The sequence below is a fragment of the Gopherus flavomarginatus genome, chromosome 17 (genome assembly GCF_025201925.1).
Source record: "Gopherus flavomarginatus isolate rGopFla2 chromosome 17, rGopFla2.mat.asm, whole genome shotgun sequence".
NCBI lineage: Eukaryota > Metazoa > Chordata > Testudines > Testudinidae > Gopherus > Gopherus flavomarginatus.
The window spans coordinates 2,210,312-2,230,096 of record NC_066633.1 but is presented as its reverse complement, the minus strand read 5'-3'; the positions used below and the strand labels follow the sequence as shown (position 1 = coordinate 2,230,096).

At 41.3% G+C, this 19,785-nt stretch overlaps 2 protein-coding genes across 4 annotated transcripts; one reads left to right on the top strand and one right to left on the bottom strand.

Moving 5' to 3' along the window:
- Positions 1 to 1,896: 1,896 nt before the first annotated feature.
- On the bottom strand, positions 1,897 to 10,756 carry PPP6C (protein phosphatase 6 catalytic subunit). Its single transcript, XM_050926223.1, has 7 exons — positions 10,583 to 10,756; positions 8,890 to 8,985; positions 8,181 to 8,246; positions 7,455 to 7,596; positions 5,787 to 5,866; positions 3,823 to 4,032; positions 1,897 to 2,822 (listed from the first exon to the last, which is right to left on the bottom strand). The coding sequence occupies exons 1-7, from the start codon at positions 10,655 to 10,657 to the stop codon at positions 2,574 to 2,576; spliced, it is 918 nt and encodes a 305-aa protein (XP_050782180.1). The 5' UTR covers positions 10,658 to 10,756; the 3' UTR covers positions 1,897 to 2,573.
- Positions 10,757 to 10,939: 183 nt separating this feature from the next.
- Positions 10,940 to 18,100, top strand: RABEPK (Rab9 effector protein with kelch motifs). Of its 3 annotated transcripts, none has more exons than XM_050926220.1 (8): positions 10,940 to 10,964; positions 11,806 to 11,868; positions 12,224 to 12,381; positions 13,429 to 13,581; positions 14,608 to 14,769; positions 15,449 to 15,598; positions 17,144 to 17,293; positions 17,641 to 18,100. In XM_050926220.1, the coding sequence occupies exons 2-8, from the start codon at positions 11,810 to 11,812 to the stop codon at positions 17,949 to 17,951; spliced, it is 1,143 nt and encodes a 380-aa protein (XP_050782177.1). In that variant the 5' UTR covers positions 10,940 to 10,964; positions 11,806 to 11,809; the 3' UTR covers positions 17,952 to 18,100. The 3 variants fall into 3 exon arrangements, with proteins under 3 accessions (XP_050782177.1, XP_050782176.1, XP_050782179.1); XM_050926219.1 differs by lacking the exon at positions 10,940 to 10,964 and adding an exon at positions 10,980 to 11,084; XM_050926222.1 differs by lacking the exons at positions 10,940 to 10,964; positions 13,429 to 13,581 and adding an exon at positions 10,980 to 11,084.
- Positions 18,101 to 19,785: the final 1,685 nt, after the last annotated feature.

Sequence of the window (19,785 nt, the reverse complement as noted above, 5' to 3'; positions counted from 1 at the left end):
ATCAGACTATTTGATTTATTCTCTACCCCAGCCATTAAACTAATGCATAGAACTACATATTTCAGGATTGCTTTTCCTCCATAATATAATATTCAGGGATGAGAGAGCCTCTTTGCTTACAGTACTACAATTCACAAAGGTAGGAAGTCAGTAGTTTTAATATTGATACTAAACAGCTTGCCTGAGTCTATTTAAAATAAATAAGCAGAGTGTCACATGTAACATTCTCTATTACTATATTGGATTTTCATCAACAGGTGTCCTTCAACCAGACAAAAACAAGGTTAGTATCATGGGGGGATGAGGGGGGAACATCCACCACCAGAAGAGCTTTAAAACATCAAAATATGCTATATAGCATGAGAGGGGAGTTAGAGTTTTTGGTATTATGTAGGTAATCTGTACAACTCAAAAGCATTAAAGGCAGTAATTAAATACACAATGTAAGATAAAATGGAATTGTTGCAAGAGGAGTTTTGAAGTAAACAAAGCAAATTATTTTAATCACAAGAATTAAATGAGTTTCCAGTGTTCCACAGTTACATTAGTAATTAGATTCACATTCTTGTAAAACAAAAATCCTCCTCCACTGCCAAATTATTCCAGAGTCCAAGACGTGGATATTTCAGCTGTTGACTGAATAGAGCTCAAAAATGCCTGCAGAGAAGTGAGTATGCTTCTCCTATTTCAGTTTTTACCATTTAAAACAAAAATTTAAAAAAATCAAGGTCCAGATCCAAGTAAAAACTGCACTTCTGGGTTGCTATACCAGCAGTGAATTCAATAGGAGGCCAATGAGTCTATCTAGTCATAAATTAGTACCTTGCTCTTCATTTTACATGAAGTCAAAAAAACAGAAAATTTAATAGAAAGCAGTTTAACTTTTATTACATTTCCAGAAGCCAGAAAGTTTTATCCTATGAAAATAATTAAATGTTCAAAACTACATTAAAAAACTAACATGATTTATTGTTGACTGGCTTCACCAGAATATTTCTGGAATGTTAAAGTAGTTGAAATGAAAGGGAAATCAGATTGATAAATCCCAGCTAAATTGTTAGCTAGAGTCATTAGAGATGCTACTAGTCTTTAATATAGAAACTAAGCAGAATAAGAATGCAACAGAACCCTTTGCTGCTGCCTGGACATGTTATGCAGAAAAACCAGCCACAGTTATGATTTTTTTAACTCACCTATCCAAAAAAAGACTAGATTGTTTCAAGACAAGTCTTAGATTCAGAAATGTTTCTACGTGCACTCTAAAACTATACGTCTACTACATTAAAATAAAATCTCAAGTTTTCTTTGGTAGGTAACAGGTTATCCACTGCCAACTGTGTATCACTTTCCACTTGTTGAATCTGTGCTGACAATTACAGATATTTAACACTGCAGTTTTACTACAGAGGCTTTTACCAAAATTTCAATATGTAATTTTAAGCACAAACAGTTTGATTCTCTGATAAGTAACTGTAAAAGTGGATTTGTGGACTTCCCTGTTTCTCATTGACTTCTACATCAAATCCACTTCGTTTACAACTACAAGTCAAGATTGGTGTTGAATCCAGAAATAGCCTAAGATATTACAGTCAGAACATGGTTTAACAATTTTCTTGATTTGCAAAGCAAGAACTGGACCAAGCTCAAGTCTCCTGCAGCTGTACTGACTCTGCAACTAACAGGAATGACAAGCAGTAACTTATTTTAGTGAGTAAATGACTCATCTGTACAAGGAGCAGATGTACTGAATCACATCATTTCTACAGCCACTTTTCAGAAGAGAACTTCTCTCAAGGATTGCTTCCAAAAACCACTATTATTAAAACAAAGGTCAGTTCTATACTTGATAGCCAAAGGTTAAGTAGTTCTTACTGAGTAGGAAAAAAAAAGACATGCTCACATCAACAAAGTAGGATTTTTATTTGCAATATTTAACCTAGAGGTGGGTTTTATTTAAGATACGACTTTATTAAAAATACAAGGTATCTGAAAAATCAGAACAATTATTATAATGTACAAATTCAATAGCTGTAGCAGTTTTTTGTATTTTTATTGGAATCCTAAAAAAAAGGTGGTGGTGGGGAGAAGAGACAGCCCTTTAGACCGCTTTTGTATTCACTTAAAACAAGATCTAACAAGGACGATTCAATTTTACATCTCAGACATGTGTACACAACACAACGCATTTACAGTCCCATCGTGCACACTAGGCAATAACTTTGCTGCTGAAATTTCTTAAAACTTACCAAACAAAAAGTTGAATGATATAATGGGACCAAAATAGTTCCAATGTATTATGATTTTTTTTGTAAAGAGAAAACGTTTAACCTAAAAACAGACATATGCAAGAACTACATGCAGCAGGATAAATAAATGTCAAAGACATTTCACAAGCATTCTCAAATGAGGGAGGAGGAAATCGAGACACTGCTACAGACACCATAATACACAATACATTTAGATAATTTAAAAATAAAAAAGGCAAGAGGCAGCATTTCAGCAGCAAAGTGCTCAATAAAAAGTATAGAGGGATGGTACAAGGAAATGGGGAAACAGCAGGATGGGAAAAGATCTCAAAGGAAATACGGTGTAGTTGTTCTAGGAGGAATTACACGTTCTGAGTCTGGAACTGCACGGAATAACTTTGGTTCTCTTGTATTTACATCTTTAAAGACCATGATTGAGGCAATATTTCCACAACGGTAACAGTAATTTGGAGCAGACCATACTGTTACCAACTTCTCATCAAACATGAATTTATAGCCTTCATGCACTAGCTGATGTGCTCTGCAGATGAGTTTTAAGTTGTTGATATGAACAAACTGCAATTTAAAAAAATATATATACAGTAAATAGTTACATATGCTTACTACATAAACAGATCTTTACTACTTAGAACATTGCTGTGTCTCAAGATTTCAGTATTTTATTCAAGGAGAAGAGGTCTGCTGGGTAAACCTGCAGACAAAAGCCTTCTACAGGAATCACCACTGAGTAACTGCAGATACCACCATTCATTTCAGACCCCTGGCTTTTGCCTCTAACTCCTGTGACCTACCAAACTGAGATAGTTGTTTCTTTCACAGCAGAAAATGCTAGTCCATCAGAAGCTTAGAAACTCGTCAACCAGTCAAGAGTGTGTTAACACAACCAGTGGTGCCATAAATGGACAGGGAGTTTTTTTTTTTTCCCCCCAAAACAAGCTGAGTGCCATCAACCCAAATAAGTAAAATGGCTACACAAGCACCACCTCTATTTGCATATTGTAAGGCTTTTTAGATTATGACACTACAACAGCTCCAAAAGGCCAGGTTATACTACAAGTCAGACACTACTAGTTCTGGTATTTCAATAACCTGAAAGGTTGACATGTTTTAGTGAATGGGTTTTCCCAGAGTTACTGAAGCTTTTGTTCAATGGAAGACTAAAGCAGGAGCTTTGGTGAGAAAGAAATGAAGAACGTTTCCATCCAAGTATTCTCCCAAATATAATCACCTCATGTACTAGGATAACCACCTGCTAGAAAGATTGATCACTATCTCACCACAAGAACAAAACAGTGGCAGATGCGCTGGTTGTTTTAGAAGTCGAAATGGCTTGTTACTAAGATTATCTTGATCTTTTATTATGGATTCGTATTAAAAGCAACAATCCCAGCTTACTTTACTGGTCTCCCTTGTAAAACGATTGCACTGTGCATAGTCATCAAACCACACAGTGTTATTTCTGTTGTGCCATTAGAACATCAAACTTAAAGCTAAGCAATGTTTTAGTTCATCTGGTCCCTCAATAATTTTACATTATCTATGACAACGACTTTACCTCATTTGTGACCTTTGCACCAAACAGCCAGCCTGCTCCTCGGGGACTAATTGCCCAGGTATCAACATCCTCTGGATCAGACCAGACAAGGTCACAAAAGGCTCCTTTGTGAGGAATTTCTTGATTGCGTTCAATGGTTCGAATTTGATCCAGTGTCTTGATGTCAGGAGATAGGCCACCATGTACACAGAGAATCTGCTCATCTATTAACTGAGAGAAATAATAGAATCATAGAAATGTAGGGCTGGAAGGAACCTCGAGAGGTCATCTAGTCCATCTACTCAAGACTAAGCATACCTAGACCATCCCTGATAGGTGTTGACTAACATTCTTAAAATCCTCCAGTGACATGGATTCCACAGCTTCCACTGGAAGCCTATTCCAGTGCTTAAGTATCCTCAAAATTAGGATTGTTTTCCCTAATATCTAACCTAAATCTTCCTTGTTGCAAATTAAGCCCAATATTTCTTGTCCTACCTTCAATGGACATGGAGAACAGTTGATCACCATCCTCCTTATAACAGCCCTTAACAGAATTGAAGACTTATGTCCCCTTTCAATCTTCTTTTCTCAAGAAGAAACATTCCTGGTTGTTTTTTTAAGCCCTTCCTGATGGGTCAGGTTTTCTAAGCCTTTTATTGTTTTTGCTGCTCTCCTCTGGACTCTCCAGTTTCTCCACATCTTTCTTAAAATGTGGTGCCCAGAACTAGTCAGAACTCCAGGTGAGGCCTCACCAGTGCCAAGCAGAACAGGACAATACTTCCTGTATCTTACATATGACACTCCTGTTAATAAAATTCTGGGGTGCATTAGCCTTTTTCACAACTGTGTCACATTGATAGAGGTCTATAAAATCATGACTGGTGTGGAAAAAGTAAATAAGGAAGTGTTATTTATTCCTTCTCATAACACAAGGACTAGGGGGTCACCAAATGAAATTGATAGCAGGTTTAAAATAAACAAAGGGATCCCCCCCCGCCAAACACAGTCAACCTGTGGAACTCTTTGCCAGAGAAGGTTGGGAATGCCAAGACTATAACTAGGTAAGTTCATGGAGGATAGGTCCATCAACGGCTATTAGCCAGGATAGACAAGGATGGCATCCCTAGCCTGTTTGCCAGAAGCTGGGAATGGGTGACAGGGATCACTTGATTATCTGTTCTGTTCATACCCGCGGGGACACGTGGTATTGGCCACTGTCAGAATACAGGATACTGGGCCAGATGGACCTTTGATCTGACCCACTATGGTTGTTCTTATGCTGACTCATTCAATTAGCGATCCACTGTAACTCCCAGATCCTTTTCAACAGTATGACTGCCTAGCCAATTATTCCCCATTTTGTATGTCTGTGTTTGATTATTTCCTTTCTGAGTACTTGCACTTGTCTTTAGTGAATTTCATCTTGTTGAATTCAGAACAACTTATCAAGATCATTTTGAATTATAATCCTATCCTCCAGTTGCTTGTATCCTATCCCAGCTTGGTGTCATCTGCAAGTTGTAAAGGCACACACTTCCCTCTGTTATTCAAGTCAGTAATGAAAATATTGACTAGTACTGGACCCAGGACAGACTCCCTGCAGGACCACTCTAGATCCTCCTACCCCCTGCCCCCCTTTGATAGCAAACCATTGATAACTACTCTCAGTACAGTCTTTCAACCAGTTGTGTACCCACCTTATAGTAATTTCATCTAGACCATATTTCCCTAGTCTGCTTATGAGAATGTCATGCAGGAGTGTATAAAAAGACTTTCTAAAAGTCACGATACATCATGTCTACTTCTCCCCCACCCACTAGTCCAGGATTCATGTGTAAAGCCTGGAATACTTTTATTTTTCATTTCAGTTTGTCTCTAGACGCTATGTGACAAAGGCCACTTAGATATTTGCCTAGTGAAAAATGATGCAAAATCTGCTTTATATGTTTTTAAAGTGAGTTTAAAAAAAAAAAACAACTTACAGCTGCTACTGTGAGCATATCAAAGACTTTGGTACAGTATCTCCAGGCATTTGCATTTCCGTATTTGGTTTGGCACTCATCTGTTAAATAGAGAAATCATTTTATTGTTTGACATTTTCCCCCTGATTCTGTTAAGGAAAAAAACCCTCATATTTACATTAGAACTTGAAATCTCAATAACTAGATTAGCAAAGAAATATGCTGGGCCATCAGACAGGAACACTAACTGTAATACAATGAGAAAGGATTTTTCTTATGGCCATCTGTCCACTCCATTGGCAGTAGTTTTCTCATTTCTTGCATACTCAAGCAATATTTTGGCACAGGATTCCTCCCATCTTAATGTGACTGAAGGTGCTGCCTCCATAAAAATCTTCTTCATGGCCTCCCCCAATTCAAATCTCAATTTAGTTCACCATTAACAAGTCCTTGGTTCAATTCTTGTGGTATGAAAATAAGTCAGATACTACTAGGATGATTAAATAAGACAGATGCTTCTGAAGATGCTCTTACCAAAGGAGAGGAAGAGAGCTACAGTTGCTTTGTTTGGTTTAGAAATCAACCTGGTCCAAGTTATGCTATAGGAACTAATACCCCACATTAGGCCACTAAGGAAACTGAACAGACATTAGGGTTTTTTTTAAATAAAGAAGTTATTTCCACGGTTTGAGTTGCTGAAGATAGTACTGTGAGATGCAAAGAAAAGCCCTCACAATTAGGCTCTGCTAGCTACTGCCCTAAAGCAGTCGCAGTGGCACAGCATGGCCCTATCTATACAGGCAGAACCAAACCATGCAATACATTTTTTGGGTCAAAGAGGACGAAGCCTCAATGTAGGTGTAAGTAACTAGGTTCTAATAGATCTGTATAAGCCAGACCTAGCAAGCAAGGATTCCTTAGGCATAACGGATTAAGATATCAAGATTTATACCCATTTCTCCTCATTTCCAGAGGGATCCAAAAGCAAGTCCATTTTTGATTACATACTTTTTGAGGCAACTATTAGATCCTTGAAAGATTTCCTCAGGTCTTGTCATAAGTTAATTGTAGTTCCAAAGCTTTCAGGCAAACCCACTCCCTCAGTTTATATTATTTGTGTTATTGCCCAATACTAATCTTGTGTTCATTCACTAAATCTTGCCTCATCTACTGCACCAGCAGTAACTTACCAGATAAGTTGGTATAATTAGAATTAAAACCTATTATGTCCTAAGTCATAAAGAGAGGATTCTCTATATTTTGTTTTTCTACAGCACTTTTCAGACAATCCCAAAGCATTTCAAATATTAAACCTCCACTTCCATATTAAGCTCCTTATCCCAGTTTCACAGATAAGAAGTCTGAGGCAGAGGTGAAGACCTATGGTTATACTGCAAGTCAGTGACAGACCTGGAAATAGAACTCTACCCAGTACATTAGAGCATAGTCCTTTTCAATACTATAATTGTTGTTCCCCGTACTATGCTACATTACTTCAGTATTTGACAGTGTATACATTCAGATTGGCTTATTTCTCTGATGAATCCTATTTCACGATCCACTTGGCCTCTAGAAAAGCTATACACATACTCAAAAATCAAAAATTTACCAAAGAAAAGGACAGAGAATCAGTTCACTGCATTTTTATGTTAGTTAACCACAATTCAGAAACTGTTTATAAAGGCTTACCATAAAATCCATATACTTGTGTTATCTGCCTGCTCTCATGATTCCCTCGCAAGAGTGTGATACGATCAGGCCATTTAGCTTTTAGTGCAAGAAGGTAGGTGAAAGTCTCAAGACTATAGTAACCTCTGTCTACAAAGTCACCCTGCAAATTAAAAATATTTGTACATTATAAATGGAAAAATGGTTTCAGAAGTGCACAAAGTAACATATCTATTTCTAATTTATCAATTTGCAAAGAGGCCCAACATCACAAGGCACCATGGCACCATTGCTATTTGAATTCTGAAAACATATTTAAAAAACAAACATTTAAATGGATATTTGAAATTTCACATTTAAAACTGAAACATTACTTCTGTGATTCTTATGTTCCCATTCATCCAAGAAACATTTCAGGAGGTCCTTTATTAGCCACTCAAATATTCTACTTCCCTTCTACTGCCAATGTAAGCTGGAGCTTTTAGATAGCAGGCTATAAAACGTATTTCCTTTCATGTGAACCAGCATTCCCTATTTCAAATTTTAGGTAGACAAAATACAAGCCACACATATTAACCAAGTAGAAGAGAGTAAATTTGGGAGCGGAAAAGATGTTTACAAGCAAGAGTTAAAATGGAAACTAAAACCAAAGTAGTCTGAAATTTGTTTTAAATCAACAGTGTAATTATAGAAGTGCTTTCCTTCACTTTTTTTTTTTTGAATGACCAACAACTAATATGTACATACCATAAATATGTAGTTTGTGTCAGGAACTTGACCTCCAGTTCTGAACAGTTCACATAAGTCATAAAACTGCAAAAAAGAGTTTGTCCATAATAAGGGTTCTGTTATCATTGTTAGTTAAGAGTGTGTTAGCACAATTAATTGGAATTTATCTAGGTTTACAGAGAAGTAATCCTTATTTTCAAGAACAAGATAAAAGTAGGTCTGAAAAAATTCAGCTGAACAATTATGGCCTCAGACAGATTTCCCATTCATCCACTTGGTGTTAAAAAGCCACAGTTAAACTGTTGACATACTGATTAGGTCTTACTTCACCAGAGGAGCTTTACAGTGTGCAAGCCCTTTGTATGCATAACACTCATCAACTTCAAATGGAGTTTTCTCCTTCTAGGATGAGGCCCCTATCTACATTGAACAGCTCAACAAAGGCAGTCTAAGTAAGTGAGGGTAATTCAGCAATCTGTAAGGCTGACTTCTCAAAAGCACACTCTGGGAAAGTTAAAAACAGTATGTTTTTCTTCCACTGCACAAAAGCAAAGCACACAGAATATTGCAAAATTACTGAACGTTCAGTAGATGGTTCTGCTTCCCTGAACTATGCTTCTTCAACCATATATTTATATTCACCATCAACTTTTATAGAAATGTTTGCAAGTGACAGAGTCTGCTTGCTCTCTAGGGGTATAACATGCAAGTATTCATGCCATTTTACCTGTCCATGTATATCTCCACAAACTGTAACTGGTGTAGATACTGGCTGCACATTTGACTCTTCCAGCAGTAGGTCACACACATAGTCACATAAGCGCTACAGAGAAAAAGTTTACACTGATCAGCTTGTGGTTTTTGTGCATTGAAATATCAATGATTAACAGATTTATAAACTAATAAACTAAGTTATTTGCTTTAGGATTTATTCAGTTACCAAATTCTCTAGACATCAATGAAAAACCATGCTGACATGACTCGGGATGATAAACATGTGAGAAAATTTAACTGCACTTGAATTAATGTTTTAAAATGCCACTACCGACTCACAGTTTAACTATAGTCTCAATGAGGCTCAGAGCAACAGTTTACAGAATAAGTGTAATTCACGTTATTTAAATGCTACATTAAATTGCAGTTTTGCTATAAAAAATTTAAACATTAGATTACCACTGTGGTTATTTCATGTTTATTGTATCAATGATTTCTGAATTAGATATGCTCAGTTAAGAGGAAGAGAGTTAATTTCCAGCTGCAAACTCTAAAAACATATCCTGGGATGAAAGACTCAAACTGGATTATGTCCTCCTCACTCATCATCAATAACTAAGGTCTCAGTTACACCTGTGCAACCCCATATTCTTCACTGGGGTACATAGATATAGCTCACTAGAACTTAGAAAACAATTCCATTGATGATGTACAAAAAAGAATAGAATCCTTCTCACACAACTCAGGCACATTGACTCCACTGAGTCATAGAGGCAGAGAGTACCACATTTATTGTTGCATGACTCTCCACAGACAATGGTTAACGGACCACTTCTCTTTTAATGGTCTTACAATGTGTGTTAACTACTTATGTTAAACAAGCTGTTTCCAATTCCTATTTAGCCGAGACACTTTGGACTTGTACACACTACCACTTCTGTTGGTATAACTTATGTCACTTGGGGTATGAATTAGACTTAGTGGCAGTGTGGTTTTCTTATGCCAGCTCTCCCACTGACAGAGTGTCTTCACCAGATGTACTACAATGGCACAGCTACACCACTGTGGTGGTTCTAGCATAGACTACCCTCTGAGTATCTTTTCCCACGCTGGAAAAAGAGCTCAGTAACACAAAAACTGGTCTCTGTCACCAAAGTTGGCCCAACAAAAGATATTGCCTTACACTAGCTTGTCTCTGTAAGGTACAGTAGTGTGAGGTCCGCAGCATTAGAAGAGACCAGTCACGTTTCAGTGTGGTTCTACTCTGAAAAAAGGGTATTTCTTCCAACTTGCACCTAGTCAAAGCAATCTGCAGAATAGCCTGCATTAGCCTGTGCTGCAGCTCTGGCATTATGCACAAGGCTGCAGACCACGTCCCAGCCCTGAAGAGCCGACGCTATACACATGCCGGGCTACCTTAGCAACAAGCCTGTTTATTAGAAGGGACCTTCGGGCAGGGCGCCGGACCGGACAGGCGCTCCTGAGGCGGGGATCACTCGCACCTACCTGTCTCCGCTTCTGCCCGTGCCAGGCCGCTGCCGGGGGAGTGAGCTCACATCCAGACCAGCGCTGCTGCCGCAGCCCAGTGCGGAGGGGCCGGGAGCCCGGTCCGCGCTGGGCGGGGGACCAGGCCGCCAGCCCGGCTCGCTCCCGCTACGTTCCGCCCGCCCCGGCCCCGGCCCGGCCCGGCCCGGCCCGGCCCTCACCTTGAGGTCGTTCTCAGGCAGGTACTTGCAGAGCCGCGCAATCTCAACGTACTTATCCAGGTCCAGAGGCGCCATCTTAGCAGAGCAGCTGGGGGGCCCGGAACTTCCGGGGGCGGTAAAGCCCCTGTGCCGCGGTCACACGCCGGAAACCAGGAGAACTTCCGGGGCGAGCGCCGGCAGCCCCCTCCGCTGGGGGAGGAAGCCGGAACTGTCAGGCCGTTCTACCCAGGGACCGGAAACGGAGGCGCCCCCCACAGACACCACCAGGGGCTGCATCCGCCTCACCTCCCAGCGCGCTCCGCAAAGCATGCTGGGAGCCATGGCTGCGCGGCCGCGGTGCATGCTGGGCAGTGTAGTCTCCGTGGGCCCCTCCATAGTCGAGGTGCGCGGCGAGGAGGGAGGCGTGACTCGCCCCGCCCCGTGGAGCGAGGCTCGGGCCGGCGGGGACGGGCGCTGTAGCCGGGGCAGCTCGCGGGTTCCCCGCCCCCCGGGGGCAGCGGCGGTGAGCGGGGGCGGCCTCCGCCGCGGGCCGGTCCCTGCGGGGGCCGAGCGGGCCGAGACTAGAGCCGCGCGATCAGCGACCTTGTGGAGACGACGGGACGGGTCCTGCCTCCGGGGGAGGGGCTGGGGGGGGTTCCCCACAGGCTTTGACGGGGCTGGGGGGGTTTCTCCGCAGGCACTGGAGGGGGCGGGGGGGCTCGACGGGGGGGTTTCCCCGCAGGGACTGGAGGGGGCTGGGGGGCTCGACGGGGGGGTTCCCCCACAGGCACTGGAGGGGTTTGGGGGGCTGGGGGGGATTTCCCCGCAGGTATTCGGGGGGGTTGGGGGGCTGGGGGGTTCCCCCACAGGCACTGGAGGGGTTTGGGGGACTCGAGGGGGGGATTTCCCTGGAGGGATTGGGGGGGGATTTCCCTGCAGGTACTGGAGGGATTGGGGGGGGATTTCCCCGCAGGCACTGGAGGGATTGGGGGACTCGAGGGGGGGATTTCCCCACAGGCACTGGAGGGATTGGGGGGGGGGTTCCCCGCAGGCACTGGAGGGATTGGGGGACTCGAGGGGGGGATTTCCCTGCAGGCACTGGAGGGATTGGGGGGGGATTTCCCCGCAGGCACTGGAGGGGTTGGGGGGGGTTCCCCGCAGGCACTGGAGGGGTTTGGGGGCCTGTAGGGAGAAGGACTCTAGGGGGATTTCCATGACTCTGGCTTTGCCTTCCTTTGCTCAAGATTCATGAGGCCGAAGCTGCTGCCGGTTCTGGAGCCTGGAGCTGTCCCCCAAAGGGCCACATGGTCAGTGCACCTCAGCATTCCCCATTCATCCTCAGTCCCCTCACCATGGCTATCATTTGTTAGAGTGACATCAAATTCCCCTATTAAAGCCCAATAAAGCACTAGCTTCTTTGATGACTATATGGGGTCCATATTAGAATGTGGGGGGTGTTTTTTACATTCTTCCTGTCAATAAATGGCACAATCTTTTCACTTAATCTGTTTTCTAAACTTTCACTTTTCCCCTCATTCCCCTGTTCCAGGAGTGGTTCACACCCTTCTTCTCTGGCACAGCACTTCCCCATTGAAGGCACTACAAATATTCCTGTCCTTCCCTCCCCAAAGCCTGATTCATGCCTATATTTCCCTATTCTAGGTACACACTTGTCCCCCTTGGAGAAAGCCCTAGCGCACGCGTTGGCCATAACTGCTTATATTTGCCTCCAGCCCTAACGACTGGGAAAGGCAAAGTGGTCATTGTCGGGGGAGCAGATCCCAATGGCAGTTTCTCCGATGTCCACATCATAGATCTGGGTAAGAACAGGAAGTGTTTAGCAGTTTTGTTGCCTATTACGCTGTCTGTCCTTGGAAACCAAAAAGTCTGTTCAATCTTTGCTGTGCTTGGGGAGGTCATACCAGATCCATGCAAACACCTCAGTGAGACAGGAAAAACGGTGATGATAAGGCCTAGAAACAGTGACACAGTTAGTTATAGCAGGTCTACACTACAAATTTACATCAGCGCAGCTGCACTGTGTCTGGTGAAGATGCTCAGTCTAAGCCAATGGGGAGAACTCTCCCATCAGCTTAATAACTTCACCTCTGCGAGAGGCGGTAGCTATGTCAGCAGGAAAAGCTCGCCCACTGGCGTAGCATTGGCTACACCTGAGCTGAAGGTCGGCATAACAACATTGCTCAGGGGTGTAGATTTTTGATACCCCTGAGCAATGTAGTTCTATTAAAGTAAGAATGTAGTATAGACCAAGCCTTAGTCTTGAGTGTTACAACCTGTCCAGATGGATGAAGGACCCAATCCTGCAGCCGCATGGGTCTGCATATGGCTGTGGATGTCATTGAAGGATCAGAGCCTAGAACGAAATAGGGTTTCAAGTTTCTGCATATTCTGGACTTGAATCTCATGTCTGTGTCCTTAGCTATGGACATCCACAGTCATTTTGATGGGGGATGGGAATGGTGAGCTAAGAAAGATATTGGGTGATCTGTCGTGCTTCTGTGCTGGAGTGCATTTATGGGGATGCTTTCAAGTATTAGTCTCCACACTCTTGTCAAAATTAGAATATGGGCTAACATCAAGGGGCAGTGTTGATAGACTAAAGTAGCTCATGTTACTTGAATTATTTTGTCTTAGATTGCAAGGACTAACAGCCTTGAGACTTACCCCTTGAGGACCTGGCCATCGGCTATCTATCTATGTCTCATTGTGCTGAAGTAGCATTTGTATTTAGCTGAAATGTGTTCCTGGATTACACTATGCCTCAGTCACCCTAAGGTAACTGCAACAGTACTGGAAACACCAGTGTTGTTACAAATGGAACTCTGCACTTACTCCCTCTATTGCAGATAGACACCAGTGGGCAATGCCTGGTTGGGTGGGCCTGTTGCCTCGATATGAACATGCCACCTTCATTCCCACAAGCAGCCCCACTAGCCTCTGGGTGTTTGGAGGGGCTGACCAGTCTGGAAATAGAAACTGTGTTCAAGTGCTGAATCTAGGTAAGTGTGTGGTAGAATCTACCCATCCCAGCCTTCTCTCTTTCTTTGTTGGACAGTTCGATATGCACCTGTTATCCATATGAGGAACTGTTTGAATTACTTTGTTAGATTTGTAAAGTACAGGTTACAACTTCAAAAGCTGTATTTATAGGCAAATGATTTCCTTTATCTCCTCCTAGGAGTGTTAAAGACTAGGTAGAATCAAATCTACGACTTTCTAAAATGCTGTGGTGACTTTTGCAGCATGCCCCTCAGGTTCCTTGCCGTAGGGAATACACTGTACGCTAGTGCTTCACGGCAACGAATCCCATGGTTGGCATTAACAGGAGCATTTTTGTGCCAAATGAGTGGGTCTTACCAGAGCTGTATCAGTTCACCATGAAAGTCAATGTGTGTGGGCCATTTGAATGAGATGGAGTGTGGTCTGCTCTGTATGGATATTAAAGATTCTTAAGGAGATTAGGTCTTTGCCCTGGAGTTGTTACCCAAAAATTCCTCTCCCTTCTCTGTTGGCTTCTGTGCCTGTTTTTTTACCTGTCTGTTGTCCTCCGCTACACAGGTGACAGCATTTCAGTGGTGCTGCATATATATTGCTTGTAAAGAGCGTTTTTTAAAAGTCTCAACTTGTGTAATGACAGATTCCTTGTAAAAATCTCTTGCTGTGGAATAAATAGAGGAGCTCTGTAGCATTAGTGGGAAATCCCAGGAACCATGCTTGATTTCAGCAGATAAACACATTCCACAAAATCCTATGTGGCTAATGTAGAATGGACATAGCACTTTGTCAGGTGGTGTAAACAATCCTGAATTAGAAACAGCAGACTAACCTTTCACTTGCAACTTGGATTTTTCACTCATTTCCCAAAAGTCATTTTTTGCCACTTTTGACTTTTTTTTCCCTGACACTGTGTTTTATGTGTTTAATAACTCCCTAGTCCAGTGGGTCTCTGCTCTGAAGAATTCGTATGAATAAGGTAACGTCTTGTTATATATTTGTGAATAATTATCATTTCATCTTTTAATTAGAAACAGGAATCTGGGAAAGTCCTAAACTGGTTGGGACTCCACCACTCCCTAGGACATTCCACACATCATCAGCGGCTATAGGAGACCAGCTTTATGTACTTGGAGGGGGAGATAAAGGAGCAGAGCCCATTAAAGATCCACAACTTCACGTGTTTGACACAGGTACCTCTAAATAACTAATGTTTTGTTACAGAGTTAAATGATTCATTGTCCACTTGGACTGAAAGCTTGGGTGGCACAGAGATGAATAAAGACCTGGAAATGCAAATAATACATAAAGAATTAGGTAAAGTGGTATAGTGTATTATGAGACACTGTTTTTTGGCTACAGGTTTAAATTAGATGGATGAGCTGTACACCCCCTACCTGAAACTTATCAACACCACACAGTCACTGGGGAACTGGGTAGTATCTTCAGAGGAAAGATCTAAGAGTATCATTGGCATTGTGGGACGGGATTGAGGTGTATTGTCAAAATCCTTCAACTTCTACCACAATTTGCTGCTAGTAGCCATTCTCTTTCAGAAGTGGGAATATATGCTGCTCACTTCACTATGAAAGGTCAATATGTAGAGTAAGAAGAATAATTTTTTTCTGCTACACCAACAGTGTGTTATTACTTCTAGATGAGATGTACAAATAGGTGCATTTCTTTGCTGAGTATGTATTTGAATTGCCTTTTGCGATAATCCCAGAAACTAGATGCTTAAGGCTTTTGTTGTTGATTTAAAAATCATCTTGTCATACTTGGTCTAGAGGTCCCTAGACCAGGATTTCTGGTTTAATGTCTTTACAAAGCTCCAACAATGCACCATATAATCATATGTATTTCCATTTCTAGCCACTTTGACTTGGTCGCAGCCAGAAGCACATGGTAATCCTCCCTCACCTCGGCATGGCCATGTGGTGGTTGCAGTTGGGACCAAGCTTTTCATACATGGTGGGTTATCTGGTGATAAATTTTACAATGATCTGTTCTGCATTGATACAAGTAAGTATATAAAGTAGCTATAGCTGCATTAATAAGTAGTGTGATGTGCTCTGCTTTGAGAGAGACCTTCTCTTACAGAACCATTGAAATAACTATTGGATAGGTGCAGTAAATATGCTCCAGGGTGGCTGGTTGGTGCTGGGGCATGTTGCTTTTGTTATGTCATGCTGATCCTCAGTTCTTAAGCAGGCAGAAGTCCTACTGGCTTCAGTGAGAGATTTGTCTACAGGTCTAATGGACTGGGATTGGTGGTGACAATGCAAAAGTGTGTGTGCAGGGCCTCCCCTTTGTCAAAGCCAGCTGCTGGTTAGAAGATGAGAAATATGGGCATTTCTGTAATATGGCTATGGAGAGCATTACTATTTGACATATCTAAGAGCTGAATTTATGTTGCTGTCGGAGTTCTTTTGACTGCTGGAAAAATTGCTCGACAGTGATAAATTACCACAAAGTATCTGAAAGACTGGCACCCAACGTTTCTTTCATAAATGGCTGCAGTAGCATATTCTGTAACTAGTAATTAAAAGAATGCTCTGTCTTTACTGTGTAAGGCACTCTCATGAATCAGAATGGCAGTGAAAGCACTATCCATTCTATTGATGTTCTATACAAGTAGAACCTCACAGTTACCAACACCTCAAGACTGGAACTTGTTCATAACTCTGAACAAAACATTATGGTTGTTCTTTCAGAAGTTTACAGAATTGACGTATACAGCTTTGAAACTTACTATGCAGAAGAAATATGCTGCTTTTAATCATCTTAATTTAAATTAAACAAGCAAAGAAAAAGTTTCCTTACTTTGTCTTTTTTTTTAAAATTTTTCCTTTATTTTTTTTTGTGGTTTACATTTAACACAGTACTGTACGGTATTTGCTTTTTTAAAAATCTCTGCTTCTGCCTGATTGCGTACTTCCAGTTCCAAATGAGATGCATGGCTGACCGGTCAGTTTGTAACTCCGAGGTTCTACTATAGTTGCTCCCCTATTATATATGCTTGGGGGGAGGGATAGCTCAGTGGTTTGAGCATTGGCCTGCTAAATCCTTGAGGGGGCAATTTGCAGATTGGGTTCTGCTTTGAGCAGGGGGTTGGACTAGATGATCTCTTGAGGTCCCTTCCAACCCTAATAATCTATAATTCTATGATACATGGGAGGGAGAACATCTTCAACCAAGTGTACTCCTGCTGCTCAATGGCTGTTGGTACCACCAGGAACTCCCATGCCATAGAAAGAAGAAATCTAGCATATCCCCGTAGAAGGAAAACCTTTTTGCTTCCCCAGAAGGACAGTACCTCTGATGCAGGAAAGTGCTAACTACCTACAAATTGTTGTTCATATCCAAAAAGAACAGCAGTCTTGTTATTAGCCTGAGCTCTTTCAAGCAAAGCCCAAGTGTGACTGCTTTAAAACAAAAGCAAACTCAAAGATGGGGCTGATTCAGAGGATTTCAGACCCTGCCCAACTCTTGGCCTTTTAATGCTAATAAATAGTCGTTTATTTCATTCTATACAATGTAGCCACTGATTTATTTTTCTGCCTGTAGTTGATATGAGATGGGAAAAATTACCAGCTGTTGGTGATGTCCCAGGAGGACGGGCAGCCCACTCAGCTGCTGCCTTTGGAGATCATCTGTACATTTTTGGTGGAATGGACCCAACTGGGGCACTGGATACAATGTATAAATATCACATAGGTGGGAAGTGTTTCATTTCATAACATTCTACAAACGTTTTTACCATTATATTTTTATCATAGGAATTATATCTTCCTTAGAAACTCCAAACCCAATTCCCTTCTTGGCTACCCCTTTACACCAGAGCATGTCTATTGAAATCAGTGGCATTACTCCAATTCTGCCCTGCCATAATGTTATGGTTCATCAGCATCACCTCCCCTCCTCACATTATTTTTTTTTTAGGGGGTTATAACATTGCAGACTAGTTGATAATTTGATGATGCCACTATCCTTGTTCTTCTTTCCAATTCTGTGAATTTCAAACTGATTTCACAGTGAGTTTTATGTCTTTTTTTGAACTGCAGAAAAGCAACAATGGACACTATTAGAATTTGATTCTCCTTTGCCCCCTGGAAGGTTGGACCATTCCATGTGCATCATTCCATGGCAAGTATGTGTCAGTGTTAAGAACAGAGATTCAGATGCTGTAACCAGCAGAAATACAATTGGGAAGGAAGCAACTGAAACAGTCAGTGATGAGGACGACTCTGATCACGAAAAACAAATAAGAAAAGGCTGCACAGAAGACAAATTGATGTATTTGTTTTTAATATTTGGTGGGATGGATACTCAAGGGAAGATTCACAGGGACTGTATTGTGAATCTGATTAAGTAATAAAACCAGAGTACTCAAACTGTCATCTTGTATAAATGTAATTCTTTTTTCAGTGTTTATAACTGACAAGATCACTCCAAGAAATTAAATTCTGGCATGAACTGAGTTGTGCTAAACAGAAAACCTTATTAAAATTCTCTAGTAACAGATGACTTTAGATTACTTTGCCTTCCTGGGCTGCTGTGTATATTTACATGTATGTAATGTCCTTTGCATTAAAGGGTCACAAACTCCAGAAATGTGTACAGCTACCTTTTATAGTCTCCTTCAGAGGATATGCAACTAAGAGGTAGATTTAATGCACATTTTGCTATTGGCAAGAGTGGAGCTGAAGCCCACGTGCCTGGCTCTGGAATCTCCCTTGTGATCAAGATGAAATGATGGAATGTGCTTTGAAGGAAACAAACTACATTTCATCTGTTTGAGGTAACCTTTTCATAGCAGCCTTCTGGTTAGCAAGTCCTCTCCAGTCCTGAGAAATCAGAGATGGTTTCCATGGAGAAAGTTTGGCATAAATATGCCAGCATAGTTAAAACTCCGTTGCTATATTGGTCTAATCCCTAGCTTGCCTCTTATTCCAATTTTTCTTACCAGTTTGGAAGTAGTATATAGTAGAATCTCAGTTAGGAACATCTTGGGAATGGAGGTGGTTTAACTCTGCACAAAATTATTTTCAAAAGTTTACAACTGAATGTTGACTTAATACAGCTTTGAAACTTATGCAAAAGAAAAAAGGTGTTTTATTTTAAGAGTACTGTATATTTGCTTTTGTTTTTTTACCTTTGCTGGTGAGAGACTACTTCTGGTTCCAAATGAGGTGTGTGTCTGACAGATCAGTTTGTAACTGAGGTAAACTTGAAAAACAATTTACATAAGGGTGTTCCACAGTGCTGTAACTAGCATTAAAATTGGCTGTTGATAAGCCCCTAGATAGCACCTGTCAGGTGGGACTACTGGGTATCTACAATTCTCTTATGACACTGAAGTGTAAAGTTCCTGGATTTAACTTCATACTAGTGATGGGCACAGTATCCATGTAGGCAGTCACCTTTTTTATCTACTGCTTACTTACATTTATGCTGCCAAGGTTTAAAACTAGTAGGGGGGAGTTTAATTATTCCTAATCTATTTCTTATGCCAGTAGTAAGCCTTTCCTTTAGTATCTTTAAAAGTTAACTTCAAGGACTAGGAAGGTTTGTCATTTAAAAAAATTGACATGTGTTCCTAGACAAGCCAAAGATGAAATTGTAAACTAGTAATAGGGGCTGAGATCTGTCCTCTGTGAAATTAATTTGTTTTTCTCCCTGTAACTTAGTCTTAAAGATCAGTATTAAAGTGAAACTTGGCAAGCCTATTCTGCTATTCAGCTGAGTGGTATGGAAGGTGGGACACTGTAATACTAAGAAATGGATAGTGAAGTAGAAATTTGAGCTAAATTGGACAGTGATGGCAAATAAAAATTTAAGCTGAATCAAAGGTAGTATGCACTGCCCCAATAGTTCTTATAGTAGCTCTGTTAAGTGAATTAAGGGGGAAGGCAAGTTCATTACTCAAAGCTTTTCCCCCATGGTTCAGCAAATAAAGGAACTGGATGAGTGGATACATTAACAGATTACAAATATGGTATTATGCTGTTAACCATACCTTATTTACAGAACTCTGTCCAGGTTTGGGTGTTTCACTTACCCATTAGTTTGTGAAAAGAGGCCAAGAAGTGGTTGTTAGGTTGAATGGAGTTTAGTGTGGAAATAAGAGGGAATGTGACTGGGGCATCAAAAACAGGATCTATTAAAAGCTAAATCCAGCCTTTTCATAGTAGTGGGAGGTTATTCCA